Source organism: Mustela erminea, chromosome 5 (assembly GCF_009829155.1).
Source record: "Mustela erminea isolate mMusErm1 chromosome 5, mMusErm1.Pri, whole genome shotgun sequence".
NCBI lineage: Eukaryota > Metazoa > Chordata > Mammalia > Carnivora > Mustelidae > Mustela > Mustela erminea.
The window spans coordinates 133,662,076-133,681,954 of NC_045618.1; the positions used below are offsets into that span (position 1 = coordinate 133,662,076).

The 19,879-nt window shown below is 47.0% G+C and overlaps 2 protein-coding genes across 9 annotated transcripts in view; one reads left to right on the forward strand and one right to left on the reverse strand.

Annotated features, from left to right (window-relative positions):
• The window catches only part of NUMB (NUMB endocytic adaptor protein), a 68,951-nt gene extending 54,966 nt beyond the window's left edge, over positions 1-13,985 (forward strand). For 2 of the 6 annotated variants that reach the window (XM_032345020.1, XM_032345023.1), the window contains 5 exons: positions 2,617-2,821; positions 5,275-5,568; positions 7,739-7,888; positions 10,849-10,995; positions 11,885-13,985. In XM_032345020.1, coding sequence (XP_032200911.1) covers positions 2,617-2,821; positions 5,275-5,568; positions 7,739-7,888; positions 10,849-10,995; positions 11,885-12,600 — 1,512 coding nt within the window. In that variant the 3' untranslated portion in view covers positions 12,601-13,985. The remainder of the gene's footprint in view (positions 1-2,616; positions 2,822-5,274; positions 5,569-7,738; positions 7,889-10,848; positions 10,996-11,884) is intronic. The other 4 variants (XM_032345022.1, XM_032345024.1, XM_032345025.1 and 1 more) reach the window with 2 other exon arrangements.
• Positions 13,776-19,879, reverse strand: part of PAPLN (papilin, proteoglycan like sulfated glycoprotein) — a 33,152-nt gene continuing 27,048 nt past the window's right edge. For 2 of the 3 annotated variants that reach the window (XM_032345017.1, XM_032345016.1), the window contains 2 exons: positions 19,485-19,651; positions 13,776-16,197 (listed from right to left, as the gene is read on the reverse strand). In XM_032345017.1, the coding sequence (XP_032200908.1) occupies positions 16,022-16,197; positions 19,485-19,651 (343 nt within the window). In that variant the 3' untranslated portion in view covers positions 13,776-16,021. Of the gene's footprint in view, positions 16,198-19,484; positions 19,652-19,879 lie in introns of those variants that run through there. The other variant, XM_032345015.1, reaches the window with a different exon arrangement.

Consider the following 19,879-nt stretch of genomic DNA (forward strand, 5'->3'; position numbering starts at 1 on the left):
AGTTGAAATAAATAAACTACCCTTTTTTCTTCTGTGACTTCAGTAAGTCACAAAGCAATGTATTTTGCTATTACTACATAAAATCCAAAGAGTTCCCTTACATTAATTAAAACACTTTTATCATCAAATCCTGGTCCTTCAGGCTGTTTGAATCTCCTTGGCCGGTGGTTATCCTGTATCAGGATCACCTGGAGGGCTTGTTAAAACAGTGTTTTCAGGGCGCCTGGGTGGCTCAGGGGGTTAAAAGCCTCTGCCTTCAGCTCGGGTCATGATCTCAGGGTCCTGGGATCGAGCCCCGCATCGGGCTCTCTGCTCAACAGGGAGTCTGTTTCTCCCTCTCTGTCTCTGCTTGCTCTCTGCCTGCTTGTGATCTGTCTAATAAATAAAATCTTTTTAAAAAAAATAAAATAAAATAAACAAAAAACAAAAACAACCAGTTTTATTGTCCAATCCTGGTCCTTCAGACTGTTTGAATCTCCCTTGGCCGGTGGTTATCCTGTATCAGGATCACCTGGAGGGCTTGTTAAAACAGTGTTTTCGGGGCGCCTGGGTGGCTCAGTGGGTTAAAGCCTCTGCCTTTGGCTCAGGTCATAATCCCAGGATCCTGGGATCGAGCCCCGCATTGGGCTCCCTGCTCAGCGGGGAGCCTGCTTCCTCGTGTCTCTCTCTGCCTGCCTCTGCCTACTTGTGATCTCTGTCTGCCAAATAAATAAATAAAATCTTAAACAAAACAAAATAGTCTGTTAGCTGGGATGTCTGGGTGCCTGGTGGTTCAGTCGGTTATGCATCTGCCTTCAGCTCGGGTCATGATCCCAGGGCCCTGGGATTGAATCCCACACTGGGCTCCTTGCTCAACTGGGAGCCTGCTTCTCTCTCTGCCCTGCCACTCGCCCTGCTTGTGTGTGCGCTTGCTCTCTGTCTCTCTCTCTCTCTGACAAATAAATAATATCTTCAAAAAAATAGTTTGTTAGGCCCCACCCTCAGAGTTTTTCAAAATTCAGTGGATCATAGATGGAGGGGCTTGGAGAGGGTCTCTGTTCAAGAACTTCTGTCCTAGGCCTAGGAGAAATAAGCTTTGGGCTGTAGCTCTGTTCTTAAAATAGAGCTGTTCAGATGCAGACAGGTTCTGAAATTTTTTCGGTGCTCTCTCCTATTTCATGCTTCAGTGCTGTACTCTTAATATCATCCCCCTAGGGCTTAGGCTTAAGTGGGTAGGAGAAGAATGAATGAAACAAGATGGGATTGGGAGGGAGACAAACCATAAGTGACTCTTAATCTCACAAAACAAACTGAGGGTTGCTGGGGAGGGGGTGGGAGAAGGGGGGTGGGGTTATGGACATTGGGGAGGGTATGTGCTTTGGTGAGTGCTGTGAAGTGTGTAAACCTGGCGATTCACAGACCTATACCCCTGGGGATAAAAATATAAAAAATGTAAAAATATATATATATATCATCCCCCTAAGAAGTTAGATGGAAACTCATGTGGATGAATAAAAAGTAACTGTCAGTTCTTAGTTGGCAGTTATGTGAACTCTTACAGTTTATAATCGTGTGACAAAAGGCATTTCATACATGACTTCCTGTTGTATCTGATACTGGCATATAAAATGCAGGAAGTTGCTCAGAACCAAATGTAGGAGAAGCTGCCTATACTGTGTGATTTTGAAAATTCCACAGAGGGTTCCCTGTTCTCAAATACCTTTTTTCACTGTTAGTGATACCAGCAGTTACTGTATCATCTCTAATTTTTTTATTCCACAATTAGATATGTGGTTTAAAATACAGATAACCCTGATAAAAATAATCCATTGCGTTTATTAAATTTACTCTAGGTTATCCAGTTTATCTTTAAAACAATATTTAGTTTGTATAAGCTCTCCTCTCTTCCCACACACAAACAAATCAATTTTATTTATTTAATTCCTTTATAAGTAGGGAGTGTGGACGAAATCCTCCTTTAACTTCTGCCTATGTGTGGGTGGGAGGAAGAGTTGAGGTAAGAGAGAGCTGGAAGATAGGGAAGGTAAGGGAGAAAGCATCCAAGTGATGAGGGCCTAGAATGGGGAAGGGTGCTTAGGGAGGGAGCATTTGGAAAGGGGAGACTGAGAAAGCTAAGCTTTCCTTTTCATAATTCCTGAGTCATCTCTGGAGTTGTATTTAGTTAGCCAAAGTTTTAAGTTTCCATCCTGTTGACAGTCTGTTTAGCCTCCTGAAACTTACCCTGCCTTTCCAGTAGTTTCTTAGAAATGCTTGGTACCTATTACCACTGTTCCCCTAAATGGCAAATGCAGGATTTGTGTCAGGACTTAGGGCTTTAGACCTTAAGTAGTGTCTCCTAAGCTGATGGCCAGAGCTAACATGAGTGACAGAGGGGGCCTAACCGATAAGGAGGTCCCTGGGGCAACACACAAAAGCACAGTGCCCACCACAGTAAAGTATCATAAGCATGACCTGAGCTGATTTATTCATTTAATTTGCCATATTGGTATGTTAATAAGCTGGAGTTTCCAATATTTTGCCATGTGTGAAAAGTAGACTTATTTGTGGTCCAGGCTAATTTGTAGTTGTTGGTACTGTAACTCTAAAAAAGTTTTTTAAACCTTCTGTTACGTACAGGGTGAAAGATTGAGTCATGCAGTCGGCTGTGCTTTCGCGGCCTGTTTAGAACGGAAGCAGAAGCGGGAGAAGGAATGTGGAGTGACTGCTACTTTTGATGCCAGTCGGACCACTTTTACAAGAGAAGGATCATTCCGCGTTACAACAGCCACCGAACAAGCAGAAAGAGAGGAGATTATGAAACAAATCCAAGACGCCAAGAAAGGTACAGCCGGTTCTGCTACAATTTGCATTTATACAAGTTAACATTTGGAAGCTCGCAGGGGTAAGCTTTCTCACAGTCAGCGAGAACTCTTAGTAATATATGAAAACCTTCAGAACAAAGCTGAAAACCTAAACAAAGGCCTTTCCATTAGAGTGGCTTGTTTTGTGGCTTCTGAGGTGTTTACTGTTTCCATTACCGGAAGCTGGGGAAGAGGCTGAGAGGACATTTGAAGAAGCTACATTGAGGGAGCCTGGCCGATAAGGAGGTCTCAGGGGCTGCTCACAGAAGCACAGTGCCCACTACAATGAAGTATCATAAGCATTACTTAGGATGATTATTCATTTAATTTGCCACAGTGATACATTAAATTATATATTAAATTATAATTTTAAGCTGGAGTCCCTAACATTTTGCCTTGTGTACAAACAGACTTATTTGTGGTTCAGGCTAATTTGTAGTTATCAGTACTATAACTCTAAAAAAGTTTTTTAAACCTTCTCTTACTCCCGCTGTTTAAAAACAAAATTGGGGAAATCCACATCCTAGAACACACTTCTTATTCTGATGCATCTGATCTCTCTGAGAAGCAAATGCTACCAACGACCTACATCTTGAAGGAGGAAGTGCAGTTTCCAGGTTCAGGCTGCAAGAGGCCCGCCGATGGTGATGCTGGGTGCAGGGCGGGCAGAGGGTTCACAGCCGTGCATTTCGTATTAGATGATAGCCATGTTTTAGAACTTTAGTGAAAAAAGTCCATAGATTTTGAGAAGCTAACTTATCTTCTTCCAAAAGCCTCTGTTAACTTTAGTGTGTGATTTTTGCAGAGTTGGTGAATTTTTTTCAGGTACACATGGCAGCATAGCAGAAATGCCTGTGCAAGTTATTCAGGAGTCTATTGTCCAAAGTCGGGTTTGAGTGTATTGTAGAACTAAATGATAGGGCTTAGGAAAAATGCTGCGCATTCTTGTGTACAGCTAGAGTAGAAACCGACGAGGAATGTTTTGGAATTAAACCATTCAGTTTAAATATTACATTAATAAAAACTTGCTCATTTTTTACTCTATCCTTTTAGTTCTAAACCAGCCATTTTAGAGAATATCATTAGCCTACTACTGACTCAAACAGCTCTAATTCTTAAGCCAGAAAATATATATATATTTTATTTGAAATTCTTGATTATGATTTTTAAAAATGTCTTATAAACTTTACATTTGCACCAGATACCAAAGAATAAAAAACACCATGCTATTCTTAACAGAAAATTTAGTATGTATAGTTATTATTTAGTGTCTTCAGTGGTTTTTCAGACTGGGAACATATTCTTTAATAACACCAAATACTCCTTCTCAGTACACGTAGCACCTGCTGAAGTGGTTGAGTCGTAGCATCTAGAGGATTACAGGCAGAGGCGGACAGAGATTTACCACCACCAGAATGGGACTCAGCTGGTGCTCACGTGGAGATGGTTATGTATTTAGGTGTAATCCAGTTTAAAATTTTACTCCTGTATGCTTTTATTCTGACGAGCCACAGATGCACATTATTTATGATTTTAAAAAGACTGCTTTATGGGGGCGCCTGGGTGGCTCAGTGGGTTAAGCCGCTGCCTTCGGCTCAGGTCATGATCTCAGGGTCCTGGGATCGAGTCCTGCATCGGGCTCTCTGCTCGGCGGGGAGCCTGCTTCCCCCTCTCTCTCTGCCTGCCTCTCTGCCTACTTGTGATCTCTCTCTGTCAAATAAATAAAATCTTTAAAAAAAAAAAAAAAGACTGCTTTATGACATTCTTTAATATCTAATCTAACTAACACTTGCTTGGACCTTTCTGTCCCTGGCACTCCCAGCGTCCTCTCTCCCCCAAAAAGCAAGTGAACAAGCATTGAAAACTATGAATCATCATTCTTTAAAGGACCTCACATAGGAGTTCACAGGTGTTAGGTTGTTTTGTTTTGTTTTGTTTTGTTTTAAATCTTGGTCAGTCTTCAAGTCTTTTTTGTTTTTTTTAAAGGTTTTATTTATTTATTTGACAGAGATCATAAGTAGGCAGAGAGGCAGGCAGAGAGAGAGGAGGAAGCAGGCTCCCCAATGAGCAGAGAGCCCTACGTGGGGCTCGATCCCAGGACCCTGGGATCATGACCTGAGCCGAAGGCAGAGGCCTTAACCCACTGAGCCACCCAGGCGCCCCAGTCTTCAAGTCTTAAGTTATGAATCCCTGCATGAGAATCAAAGATCTAATATTTGTGTCTTAGTAGGTATGCCATGACGTGTAGTAGGATATTAAACCTTTTATTTGTCTGAGCTGTAGGAGATCTGAGCGCTGCTTTTAACCTGTCCTTTAAGAGACACATTGGGAAGGAGTTGGGTAAAAGGACCTAGGAGGGTTTGGAGTTCCTCCACTGTATAAGCTGGAATTATTGGAAGACTGCTAAGGTCCTCTTTCTCTTGACTTCCTTGAGCTGAAACAGATAAGACAGCTGCTGGCTCGTCAGTGGCCCCTGGCAATGCTGCCCCGTCCCCGTCCTCTCCCGCCTCTCCCACTTCGGATGCCACAGCCTCCCTGGAGACGAACAATCCTCATGCCATCCCGCGCCGGCACGCACCCATTGAACAACTTGCTCGCCAAGGCTCTTTCCGAGGATTTCCTGCTCTTAGCCAGAAGATGTCACCCTTTAAACGCCAGCTCTCCCTGCGCATCAACGAGTTGCCTTCCACTATGCAGAGGAAGACTGATTTCCCCATAAAAAATGCAGGTAATGCAGCATCTGCCTGACTCACGGGTGCTCCAGCACAGAAGCGTTCTCATCACTTCCAGCGGAGACACTAATCCCATCGGGCTAGCCACCCCTCTCACTCTGAGGCTGGTTGCTGGTTATATGTATCTTGTGTCGTTACCCCTAGGAGACTACTAAGGTTCATGCAGGGGAACGTGAATTGTTCATTTCTCTTCAACCAATAGGTGACAGAGCCATGATGGGAGTTCGTGGACCGAGCTGCAAGGCTTGCAGTTTGTCCTGGTGGAAGCACACTGCCTCTCAGCCAGCCTACTTCCAAACATCAAGGGTCTCGAGTTTCCGTTCTTATTCTACCATTTGGGACCCAACAGAGAGTTAATTTAAAAGGCTTTGGAAACACATCTCTTCAAATGGTATTACTGTCAGATGTACCAGGAGAAATGGATAAGTGCTCATTGTCTTTGTGGCTCATTGGCTCCATACAGAGGAAACTCTAAACGGGTTTCCTGTTTAAATCGAAAATCTGTTGTTCATCAGAGACAGTGGGCTTGCTCACACATATCCATTACCTTTCAGAACTGCCACACAGGCCTTTGTGTGGCCTCTGTACAGCTGAGCCAGCCCTGGTAGCTCTATCCTCATCATAAGATCCGGAGCTAAAGTGTCAGATCTGGTCAGTGCTTTTTTGGGCTCTTTCTAACTTTGCTCTGAGACATGTTGAGCCAGTGCCATAACAGGACATAAGGAAGGTGTGTTTCCCTGGGACACTCCCGCTGGTGATATGTAGAAGTTCAGAGAGTTCAGTTTTTTGACTGTTAAAACTAGACCTACCCAGCAGTTGGACTAGATGATTACTGAGGGTCTTTCCAGCTCTCAGCTTCTGTAAACACAGAAACTCCAGATGCTTTCAGGACCTCGTCTTCAGTTCTCCTCTGGAGCAGATGGGAAACAAAAAGCATTCTTCTTTTTCATAGCTGAGTGAAAGAAAGGTTCACATACTATCAGCTTCCCCAGTGATGCAGAAGTATCCCAGAGTCATTATTAAGAACAAAGCCTCTGGAGTCCTGGACCCCAGTTTGCTTTTTCATGTTATCACAGCTCATATACTTGCTACTTTGGTGTTTTTTGTTTTTGTTTTTAGAGCAGGGGGTGGGGAGGTGGGAGAAGGGGTTAAAGAGAAAAGGAGAGAGAGAATCTTAAGCAGGTTCCATGCCCAGCATGGAGCCTGATGCAGGGCTCAGTCTCACATCCCTGAGATCACGAGTTGGACATTTAACCGACTGAGCCAGCCAGGTGCCCCTATACTTGCAACTTTGGAAAAAAGTGTGATGGCATGGTCGTAGCTTCTTACAGAGAAAAAGAGCTGCACTGCTGCCCCTGACTTTAACCCATTTCCTGATAAAGTTTCTTTTTTTTTTTTTTTTAAAGATTTATTTATTTATTTGACAGACAGAGATCACAAGCAGGCAGAGAGGCAGACAGAGAGAGAGGAGGAAGCAGGCTCTCCGAGGAGCAGTGAGCCCGATGCGGGGCTCAATCCCAGGACCCTGGGATCATGACCCGAGCCGAAAGCAGAGGCTTTAACCCACTGAGCCACCCAGGCGCCCCACCTGATAAAGTTTCTAAGTGGCTCCAGAACTGTACCCAGACCTTGGGAACTAGTTGGGAGACAAACAGGTTAGAGATGTCTTCCAGAAAGATCTAACTGGCAGAAAAAGAGAACACGAAGTTCTAAGTCGTTTCACACGGGAGAGGATGTAAAGAAGTCTGGGGGTTGGCAGGGAGGAGGACAGTCCTTAGTACGTGAATGGTTGACACTGCGCACCACATTTCTTGAAGATTTCGTTTATTTATTTGACAGACAGAGATCACAAGTAGGCAGAGAGGCAGGCAGAGAAGGGGGGAAGCAGGCTCCCCGCCAAGCAGAGAGCAGAGAGCCCGATGCGGGACTCGATTCCCCGACCCTGAGACCATGACCCGAGCTGAAGGCAGAGGCTTTAACCCACTGAGCCACCCAGGCGCCCCTTTATATCACTTTTTAAAGCTGTTTTTATAGTCCCACTTGGCAGTTGAGATTTTTCTTTCACAAATAAGGGATGCGTTATAAAAATGCCACCTAGTATCATAGTGTTTTATTTTAGAATTATTCAGTTTTCCTGTCTGGAGCCATTTTTTGTTTGCCTTGCAGTGCCAGAAGTAGAAGGAGAGGCAGAGAGTATCAGCTCCCTGTGCTCACAGATCACCAATGCCTTCAGCACACCCTCCGAGGATCCCTTCTCATCTGCCCCAATGACCAAACCAGGGACCGGGATAGCACCGCAGTCTCCTGCCTTTCAAGGTTGGTACCCTCTTGGCCCGCTCATTTCTCCTTGAAGCTTGTACTTCTATGGCACAGCTCACTGACTGTTGGTTGGCACCCTGAGCTTCCCAAGAGCTGGTCAGACCCATTAATTTCCCTGTCTGATGATGTCTCAGATGCCTTAATTTCCCTGTTCCACAATGTCTTTGTTCTCTGTCCCAGTCCTGTTTCCTAAAATGTCTGCATTCATCATTCTGCATGTACCTATCATCTTTGATCCCCTTCTGTTACGAGCTTTTGTAGTCCCCCACACCCTGCTTTATTTGCCACTTAACCATTAAGAGTTTCCAGCTAGCTCCAGAAGCAGCAGTCATCAGAGTTGGTTCCAGTGTATACCTTATTTTTAAAAAAAAATTTTTAAGATTTTATTTATTTGTCAGAGAGCACAAGCAGGGGGAGTGGCAGCAGATGGAGAAGCAGGCTCCCTGCTGAGCAAGAAGCCTGATGCGGGGCTCAGTCCCAGAACCCCGGGATCTTGAGCCGAGCAGAAGGCAGACACTTAACCAACTGAGCCACTCAGGCGCCGTACAGCGAATGTGTTCTTAGCAAAGTAGTTCTCAACCTGGGGCGAATTTACTCCCTTCAGGGAAGATTTGGCATTCACTGGGGACATTTTTGGGTGTGACAGCCTGGAAGGGGTGGTTGCTACTGTCATCTGCACAGAGGCTGAGGATGGTACTAAACATCCTTCAGTGCGCCCGAGAGCTGCCCTCATGACAAGGAATCAGTCATCTGGCCCAAATGGTCAGTGGTGCCAAGGCTGAGAAGCCCTGGACTAACCTCATCTTCCTCCTGTCACAAGAGGCTGTTAAAGAAAAAGGCACTTCTTCTGGCTCTTTAGTTCATCTTCTATAACAAGTGTCCTAAAATTTGCCTTTGTAAAGGCATTGAAGAGTTACTAAAAGTTGTTTTCATAGATGCCAAGTTAATAGCTGGTTTTGACTCTGAAGTCCACAGAGAGTCTATATATAATTTAAATTACAGACTTTTAGAATTTGAGCTCTTATAATCACCATTTCTTTATTTCTTTTGAGAAAGAGCTCAGAAGTTTTTTTTTTTTTTTTTTTTAAGATTTCATTTATTTATTTGACAGATCACAAGTAGGCAGAGAGGCAGGCAAAGAGAGAGAGGGAGAAGCAGGCTCCCTGCTGAGCAGAGAACCCTACGCAGGCCTCGATCCCAGGATCCTGAGACCATGACCCGAGCTGAAGGCAGAGACTTTAACCCACAGAGCTACCCAGGTGCCCCCAGAAGTTTTGCTGTTGGAGACAGTACCCTGTTCCTACCAGAGGAAGCTACTACATGCTTTCCTTCAGAGTCTCTTTTTAATAACAAAAAGAAAGAAAAAAGTTCATTATAATCATGCACACCAAATGGCTTTTCATTTCATATAACAAATATTTATAATACCTATAGTAGGCACAATTTGTTGAGCGCTTATTAGCACTGTGGCTGCTACATCTTGGTAAGGACTCATGCATTTTCTCACCTCATTTAATCTCCACAACAACCCTTTGAGGTAAGCATTACAGATAAGGAAAATGAGGCTCAGAGAGATTGTGTAAATTGCCCAGATTGCAAAGCCAGGATTCAAACTGAGGTCTCTGAATATCCTACCTGTTACATTCTGCTGCCTCTGTGCCTGTTTACAGTGGGATATACAGAACTGAATAGAACATAGTCCTTTCCCTTTCAGAAACTACCGGTCTATGTATGGATGAGCTAGTCTTTCAGACAAGCCCTGGGGTAAATAGTACCAGTGCTGTAAGCATGGTTGCCTGGTCTTAAAGAGGAAGTGATTAAAAGCAAAGGGCAGGGAACAGTGCCTGCTTGTCTGCTCTGTACTAAATACGATAGAGAGCTGGGTTAAGGAACAGACACTCTTGGAAAAGATATCTGGAGTAAAGGAGCAAAGGTTAAGAGATTTTAATAAAGAGAGAGGAAAGAATAATAGTACTTTGAAAATTATTATATTCAATAAATAATTGCTGTCATACACACACACAAAAAAGAATAATAGTACTTTGAGATATTATGAACATTACTGAGGGAGGAAATCTTCAAAAAAGAGAGATGAGATTAATTCTGTAGGGAATTACAAATATATTAACCAAATGAAAACATATACCAAGTTTGATTTCTCGTTTATAGCGTGAGTATACGAGCCTTACGGGGTTTTTGAGAGAATTAGATAGGATGATGCATTCTCAAGTAATGTTAATGAAGTATATTAATGATCATAAGGGATCATTATATTTAACCCATTGTTATTGTTGGCATCATTTGAACTTTTGGAAGAGTGGTAGGAGAAGGAAATGCTTTATCTACATCATTATACCAAAGGCCAAGCTATATCTGGAATAGATTTTTGCTGCTTGTTAGACAAAGCAGCTTTGTTCAGCTTAATTGGAAATTGTTTTTCTAGGTTTCATTTCCTCTCCCCCTGTACACATATTTTCCTAGAATGGTCATTTGACTTCTTTTTCTTTTTCTTTTTCTTTCTTTTTTTTTTTTAATTAGTGTAGCTATTTTATTTTTTTATTTTTTTTTAAAGATTTTATTTATTTATTTGACAGAGATCACAAGTAGGCAGAGAGGCAGGCAGAGGGGAGGGGAAGCAGGCCCCCTCCTGAGCAGAGAGCCTGATGCGGGACTCGATCCCAGGACCCTGAGATCATGACCTGAGCGGAAGGCAGAGGCTTAGCCCACTGAGCCACCCAGGTGCTCCCAGTGTAGCTATCTTAATTACAACTTCTAATTCCCTCTTCGCCAAAAGGTTTGTGTATCCATTGCAAGATGGCATGGTTATCGCAACATCAACTTTTCTGTCTTGTCTGTTCCATCAGTATTGCACATTGGCCTGACTGACCCAGCTCCCGGGGGTCGCCCGTCCACCCTGCATGAATTAACTCCATCGATGTTGTCTGCTCCCATTGTAGCTAATGGCACTGACTCAGCCTTCCATGTGCTTGCTGCTAAGCCAGCCCATACCGCTCTAGCACCCGTAGCAATGCCTGTGCGTGAAACCAACCCTTGGGCCCATGCCCCTGATGCTGCTAACAAGGGAATTGCAGCCACACATTCGGGTAAGGTGGCCATGGGTGGTGGTGAGGATTCTGGGATCAGATGAGTGACGCCTATTCAGGAATCAGCCACTTACCTGAGTCGGAACCAGGGAGGAATCCTTTCAGGAACAGTATGATCCTTCCAGAAATAGATGGCGAAGGAGATAAACTCAAGAGATTAGATTCAGTAGTTCTTAGGGCTACGAAATAGAGCCAACCCCTAGAGCTTTCATAAAATACAGATTCCCGTGCCCTGCCCCAAGGCAGCCACTGAATTTGGGTATGTGTCACATGCTGTAGCAGTTGGGAACCCCACTTCCTATGGTGGCAGGCCTACAGAAAGGGCTGCCAAAAGTACTTCATTTTTGCTTTTCTGTACTTCCCAGTTTTCCTATAGTGAACATTTGTTAACTGTAAACTCAGAACAAATTTTTTTTTAAGAACAATTTTTAAATAGTAATGAAGGCAGTTCACCTGAAGGATAACATGTGTCTGGAAGTGAGACAGGGGCCGTGAGGCATATGGCCAAGTCCCTGGTTATTTTTATTCTGTTAGAGCAGAAGATGAATCGCCTTGGGCCCTGTAGAGCATCTGCAAGCTGGTCTCTGTACCATGCAGTATAGTACAGCAGTAGGAAAGGGTTTCTGATGCCAGCCGGTTGCCTTCGTCGCATGCAGTCGAGCCCCATCTAGACAGCTCCTCCGCATGGCTGAGACAGCAGCATGGTCTGACATGTTCCCTTTGTCCTAAAAAAATACCTCCTCAGCTGGTTGAAGAGACTTTTCTCCCGCGGGCCAGAACCACGAAGTGTCCACATATTAGGATTAGTCAAGTAACCAAGGTTACCAGGTAAGGAAAGAAGCCCCTAAAGATTGATTCTTTTGTCTCTCTCCATCGTGTTTGTTCCCAGGGACCGAGTGGGGTCAATCTTCTGGTGCTGCATCTCCAGGTCTCTTCCAGGCTGGTCACAGACGCACACCCTCTGAAGCTGACCGCTGGCTAGAAGAGGTGTCCAAGAGCGTCCGGGCTCAGCAGCCACAGGCCTCCGCCGCTGCGCTGCAGCCAGTTCTCCAGCCTCCTCCACCCACTGCCATGACCCAGCCGGCGCCGCCTTTCCAAGGGCATGCATTCCTGGCCTCTCAGCCCGTGCCAGTGGGTGTGGTCCCACCCCTGCAGCCAGCCTTTATCCCTGCCCAGTCCTATCCTGTGGCCAATGGGATGCCCTATCCAGCCCCTAATGTGCCTGTGGTGGGCATCACTCCCTCCCAGATGGTAGCCAACGTGTTTGGCACTGCAGGCCACCCTCAGGCTACCCACCCCCATCAGTCTCCCATCCTGGTCAAGCAGCAGACATTCCCTCAGTATGAGACGAGCGGTGCTACTGCCAGTCCCTTCTTTAAGCCGCCTGCTCAGCATCTCAACGGTTCTGCAGCTTTCAATGGTGTAGACGATGGCAGGTTGGCCTCGGGAGATAAGCACACAGAGGTTCCTGCAGGCACCTGCCCAGTGGATCCTTTCGAAGCCCAGTGGGCTGCATTAGAAAGCAAGTCCAAGCAGCGTACTAACCCCTCTCCTACCAATCCTTTCTCCAGCGATTTACAGAAGACGTTTGAAATTGAACTTTAAGCTGTCTCTATGGCTTACGTATTTTGTCTGTACTTAGGCAAGGGCAGGGGCAGAGGTCAAAGGAGCAAAGGGAACTTTGTGTTCCCAATCAGTATACTTTTCACTAATCCCAAAGGTCCCAAGGAGCATGTCCAGGCAGAGTGTGCTAGGAAAGGTGATTTTTTTAAAAAATGGAAAAAACATTCCTAGAGAAGAGTTGTCTTGCAGTTAGGCTAAAGAAGTCAAAGAAATGTTGCCCTCTGTCCCCTTCTTTCTCCCTCAGCCCCTTACAAATCTCTGGCAACAGAGAGGCAGAAGTATCTGAACAGGAATTTGTATTCAAAGCACATTTACTGGAATATAAAACACAACGGGAAGCAAAACAGTCTCCCTTTGTTTTTCAGGCCATTCACGTGCCGCCTCTCAGTGCTGGCCTGTCAGGTCAAGAACATGGTGGCCTGTGCTTGGGCTGGGGACGAGAGGCAGGCTGTGCCGCCAGAATTCCCAGGAGGGCACATCAGCAGCTGCCCAACAGAGCTATATTTTAGGGGCAAAGTTGAGCTTCCACTTTGAGTAAGAATAAATATTATAAATATATATCAAAAAAAGCCAAAATCTTTATTTTTATGCATTTAGAATATTTTAAATAGTTCTCAATATTAAAAAGTTGTATGAGTTGTAAGTAATCTTGCCAAAGGTAAAAGGGTTAGCTGTAAGAAATTGTACATAAGATTGATTTATCAGTGATGCCTATCGAAGCGGAGAGAGGAAAGGTTGGGAGGTACAGATGGGATCCTAGCTTACTTGGTATCATTCATTGTAAGTAGCACATTGCAGCAACAATCATGCATATGACCAATACAGTCACTAGGTTGTAGTTTTAAAGAAATGAAAGAGCAGTATTGTCCTGGTTTTGAACCTGTGATGAAATTCTAATGTCATTATTTTAATGGACTCAATCTAAGTACACTCTATAGAGAATATGTATTTTCTTTTCCGTACTGCTGCAGTTTATGTTAGTCCTCTACTTAACACTAAGGTGACAATGACATAATCACGTCCATTGACGGGAGCGCAGGTTACTGTGTTGGTTTGTCATGTGGGTCTTGGTGGGTTTTGTTTTGTCCTTTACGTTTTGTCCCCAGGAGTTCCGTGGGGATGGAGATTGTAGTTTCATTAGCCGTGCGTGCGTCCATCCCCCGCCCCCCCCAAACCTGTGGTGAGCAGAGCATCCGTTGCCAGCTGCGGCCTCTTGACCTCTGGTAACAACATGAGATCCCATCTCATTTTTACTTTTGAACGTTGGCCTTACAATCAAATGTAAGTTATATATATTTGTACTGATGAGAATTTATAATCTGCTTTAACAAAAATAAATGTTCGTGGTAGAAGCTTTTGCCCATGAAGGGCTGGTCTTTCCCCTTTTCTTTATCAGCAAATATGTTGCCTTTTAGTTCTTTTTGGTCTGTTCTGCTGTTCGGCGGCTGCTACAGAACTCTGGTTTGGTAGCTGGAAGATCTTGTATTGGGACTAGTGTACTTGTTTTATTGAAGTGTAATTGGCACACAGTGTTAGTTTCAGGTGTACAACATACCGATCCAACAGTCCATACATTGCACAGTGCTCACTAAGTGATCACCATCTGTCACCACACATGCTGTTACAGTATTATTGACCATATTCCCTGCGTTAGACTTTTCCTCTCCGTGACTCCTAACTGGAAGATTGTACCTCTGGATTAATCCCCTTCATCTGTTTTGCCCATCAGGACTGGAATATTCTTAAAATTCACTTTTGTGTTTATACTTTAGGCTTTGGTTGATCTAAGCATATCTCTGATGTCAGACTCTTGCTGCTCAGATTGTGGTCTGAAACAGGAGCATGGACTGCACCTAGGAGCTGAGTAGAGGTACAGAATCTCAGCCCCACCCTCCCCACCCCCAGCCTAGTCGTCAGAAAATACCCTGGAACAAGGTTCACCTGAAAGGCCCTGCTGGAGTGGTGAACCTTGGATACATACTATAATCACCTGAGGAGCTTTTAAAATCCTCACCCTGGCCCCTACTCCAGGCCAATAAATCAGAGTGGTGGTGGGGGGACCCCCAAGTTCAGTGTTGTTTTTTTAACCAAAAATAAAAGCTCCCAATGTGGAAGAGGGTTGAGAACCACTGGTCCAGCTTGTTAGTGTTACTCTTTGCTATAACCTTAGCCCAGTACTCTGACTAGTTCTGAGAAGAGCTACCCTCGAACTTCCCTTCTGAATGATGTTGCCAGTTGGGGAGAACTGGGGAGTCCAAGAAAGTAGCCCTCAGTTTCCAGTTTGTATAGCAAAACTAGCCATGGCAAATGAAAGGGGATCCTCCTCTGTAGTTTTTTAAGTGGAAAGAAAAAAAATGCCTCTGCCCCTAATCCACGTTTCCTGTATTGACTGAGAGGTAGACCAAGAAGTGTCACTCCCCCATAATGCAGTTTCTCTTTTCCAGCCAGTGTGGTGGTAATAAGTCAGCTTTCCCCGTAATGCCTGCCTATCCTATGGCCCAGAATAACCTGTCAGGTTCAGCTGGTCCTCTGGAGGATGTGTAGAATCCAGGCCTCTTGTCTAGCAGCAGCGAGGAACGGGAGGTTCTGAGATGGAGGCGACTTCTGCCACCTGCAGCCATTTCTGAAACTACTTCATTGTTCATACATGGCCTTCCCTTTCTTCTCTCCCCTGTCCTGCCGGGGCCAGTTTTGAATGGTCTGATTCTGCCTCACAGATTCCTGCTGGGGGAGGAGAGGCTCCCCGCTGGTCACTGTGCAGAGCGGGTTAGCTCGATGCAGGGTGAGGGGACCCTCACAGCCATGCTCTGCGCGTCAGCCTCCGGAGGGGGACCTTTCCAGAGGAAAGGAAGGCGCTGTTCCCCCAGTTCGGCCATGCTGACGGCACCAGCTGCTGCTCCTTCACCCCATCCCCGTGCCGTGCTGCACTCGGCAGGAGCGCTCACGGGCATGCCATTGACTGTCCGCACGGGGGGTTGAAGCTGCCCGCCCGGAAGGGTGAGCGCGACCGGAGCAGTGGACCCGCTGTCTGACCCGACGTGCGAGGGCGTTCTAGCAAAGGGAAATGGCCTGACCCGGCAGGAGTTAGTGTGCCCGGGAGATACATGGTAACTTCGAAACCCTTCCACACCTCCCCACCCAGCTTTCAATGAATTGAGAACCCTGGTAACTTGCTTTAGAACCCAGTGAACGGATCCTGCGTAACAGAAATGAGGGAGGAGGCCGGAAAGGGTGGCCTTCTCCAAGCAGATGCCTCTTGACAGCTGCCTGTGGTGGCGAGTGCGAGGTGGGTGCTGGCCCCGCGGGGCAGCCTGAAAGGGCCCCTTCTCTAAAAGACAGATCCCTTTGCCAGCCGGAGGCCACAGGCCGAGAGTTGCTTCGGGACCGGGCCCGCGGCCAGCCTTCATCCCTGCTGCCAGACAGGCTGAGCGGGAGGCTGGAAGCGGGAGCAGCTGGCGCAGCAGAAGCTGGAGTAATACTCGTTGCCGCAGAGCTGGGCCTTCAGGATCAGATCACAGTTGGCGAGCTCGGGCTGGTCCACACACTCCCTGCCGAGGGCCCCGGACTGGCCGGGCAGCGCTGCGGAAGGAAGCAACGGGGGAGAGCGGGGTAAGGAAGCTGTGGAGGCTGAAAGTGTCACCTGCCCTTTCTTTGCCTTAAAAGGAAAGCAACAGTAGGAGCGCCAGGTTTCCAAAAAGCACAGTTGCTCTGTGCTCTTTAACACCTCCGTGCAGCCCCCGGCCTTCGGCCTCACGGACAGGGGGGGGTCCTGCAGCCTCAGCCCAGGACAGACTCTCAAACCTTGACTCCAGTGATGACTCATCCCTCGAAGTTAACTCCCTGCCCTCGAGCTTGCGACCTGCAGAGCTGGATGACGATTGCCTTCGCTCTTGGATTGGCAAGGAAAGGGGGGCACCCGACCTAAGTAGAACTGAGTTGGACTAGAGCTGTCTCCTTTCTCTCATTGCTGATTCCTTCTAACCTCAAAGGGTTTGTGGCTTCTGCAGCCTGTTTATCTCACTTCGTTCCCCATCTTCCCAGTTCTCCCACTTCCCCCAGAGAGAGCCAGCGAGCTCTTAGGCAAGGTGATGAAGAGAACAGCCTTAGGAGCCTTGGCTCTAACATTGCTGCCCCCTCCGAATGTGCTAGGAGCTTCGGTGCCTTAAAAACCCTCGGGAGAGAGGCGCCTGGCAAGCTAGGGCTGTAGAGCAAGGGACTCTTGATCTCAGAGTAAGTGAAAGAAAAAAAAAAAATTCTGAGTTTTATCCCACTGCTTCATCTTGGGACCGAAGTGGCCTCATCTGGTTAATTTCCCTTTTCTTTCTGGAAGGGGCTCTTCTGACTCAGCTGGGTTAGGCCTGAATAGCACCTTCCCTAAAGTCAGACCTCACGGGCTGATCTTCATCTCCTCTCCCCCCTTTCTCCCGGAATACAAGAAGATCATGCCTGGGTGGTCTCAGTACCTGATTCTAGACAGATCTGGGCTATCAGTATAATGAGAGCACTAAGCCCGCCTTTAAACAACGGGTTTGAATTGTGCGGATCCATGGTTTTTTTTTTCCCCCCACTAAATACTGTACAATACTGTAAGTGTATTTTCCTTAGGATTTTCTTAACATTCGTCTAGCTTACTTTGCTGGGGATACAGTATGTAATACAGATACAGTCTGTACTAACTTACCAGTAGGGCTTTAGTCAACAGGCTGTTAGTAAAGTTTTGGGGGGTCGAAGTTCTACGTGGATTTGACTGCACAGACGTTCCTCAGGAGTCAATCGTACCCACGTTAATATAAATATCAAGCCATTTATACATTAAAAAAAAAAAATCAGTAACTTTGGTATCGACTTGCTCTCAGCAGTTGCAGCCCTGGGGCCTGTCAAGGGCCCGAGGGTCGGCGCCCAGCATGGTGAGGAAACACACCAGCTCTGGAGCCAGACCGCTGAGCTCCGTCCTAGTTTTCCTGCTTCCCAGCGGGTGACTTTGGGCTAGTGACTCCAGCTCTCTGCCTGAGTGGAGGCGGGAACAGCTGCTTGGGCACACAGTGACTGTGGCTAGAATTTGAGTGCTGAACTGTGCTGTGCTAGCCCCACTCCCTCTCCTTCAGAAAAGGAGGGAGCCTCTACGTTTTATCCCTCTGGTGTTTTCTGTTTCTCACTCCCGTCTTTTAGGCAAGAAGGTTGAGAAATCCTCAATAGAAGCGTGTCCCTTAACCAGAGCGTGACTAACGTGACTAACTCAAGGCCCGCTCACACTAATTCCAGAACGCCACCAGACCACGGATCGGGCACAGGGAGGCGGCGTCAAGCAGTGAGACCCTACAGAAAGCATAATCAACAAAATGAATACAGAGAGAGGGGCAAGACAGCTTCTAGTCAAGAAAGGTGCCCGCAAAATAGAGGAGCAACACTCCCCCAGCAGAGGGCAGGAGAACGGTGTCGTGTCCAGGAGGCGGCCCAAGCCGGACACTGCGGCGTGCGACCACACATCAGCAGGCGCCCACCAGACTTTGCTGTCAGATGGGTTTCTGATGATAATTTCCCATGTAGACGTGTCTGCAGTGAGTCACAAACACGAACACTTGGGTCCTCGGACAGCTCTTTCTCACACCAGTCTGCATTCCAGCTCGTCTCAGGTCTCGTTAGGTCTGGTTGGTTTGTAGACAAGAGATCAATCGGCTGGGCAGGGAGGAGAGAAAACCGGCCCCGGCGGTCTAGCACTTTAGTGAATGTCAGGCCTTCCTGCGCCCCTGCACTCCATCACCAAACCTGAGCACCTAGCGCTGTCCCAGGGGCTGTCCTAAGCAGCTCAGACACTGGAAGCCTGCATGTCAGTCTGATTCACTGAGCAACGTTTCTGCCGCGGACTTTCAGCCTCTAGCACTGGCCACTCCCCACCTGCAGCACAGCAGCCTCAGAAAGGGGGGGGGGCTCCTGAAAAGTCCGCATCAGGCCTCACGAGAGCTGGCGGCTCAGCCTGGGGCTCTGCCCTGCTGGTCCGTCCGTGGGTCCAGACCAAGGACCCATGAAGGGCAGGCTAGGCAGAGGGCAGGCCTTCCCCTTCCCCTGGCCCTCTGACTTAACTTTACAGCCCTTGTGAATCCAACATTAAGCCACAGTCTACCGTACTGATTTTGAGATGTGCTGATTTCCCATTTAACAGCTCTCAAACTGGACTGCATCTGCATTGATGGTCTCTCAGCACTGTGTGTCACTGAACAGGTGGAGCAGCATTTTTTTCTTAGTCGTGTGACACCGCTTTACAACATGGGCCTTAGGTTCACTAATATGCAACTCTGAGCAAGAGCTGGAGAACACAAACTGCTGAATAATGCAAGTAAAATTCTGCCAGTTACTGGTATAATCGTTTAAGGAAACGAATATTAAATATGAGGACTAGGGTCTAGTCCCAGCTTAGCCCCTCATAGGCTGTATGGCTTACAGAAACGCCACATACGGTCTCTGGATATCTGCTTCATTTGTAAGATGGGGACACTAATCCCTGCCCTTTCTGGGTTACATGGTCAGAGAGCCATAAAGGCACTTTTCAATCTTAGGACCATTTTTTGCCGCGCTGATTAGAATGGACGCATTTAACAGCCTCTCTGCCTTAAGTAGAGGAAATTCCAGTCAATCCTATGTTCTCGGAATCAGTAAGTCTAAGTGATATTTGACATCACCTGTTGTTACCAGATGCCTCCCTCTGCACCATCTCCTTCCCCCTTGCCACAGGTGACGCTCCCAGGAACTGGCAGAGTGAGCCAGGACCCTTGCTAGTGTCCCCCAGGCCGCAGAGCCTGCCCTCCCCGCCTCGTGCAGCACAAACCCAGCTCTCAGGAACGAGCAAGTCCCTGGGGTAAGCCCCTTACCCGGCGGGACCACCCTCACATCCGTGCTGCGGCTCACTGCCTGGCTTCCGCGGTAGGCGCTGCACGTGTACGAGCCCTCGTCTCTGGCCTGCAGGTTGTGGATCAGCAGGGTCCCATCTGGGGACTGGTAGACGCGATGCCCATCGGCCCGCACCGGCAGTCCATTCCTGGGGGGGAGAGGACGCGGGAGAGCCGGCCAGGGCCCAGGAGGGGACAAAGGGAGGAGGTAATCGTTGTGGACAGATGACCCTCACCTCAAGAAACAGATGGGTCAGGGTGCCAAAAAGAACATTCTCAAAGCAAAGTCACTCAAAAGTGAGGTGAACTCACTCTACCGGAGCACGCTGATCTAAGTTACTGTGAACCTGCCTCTTGACCCACAAAGGAACCCTGCT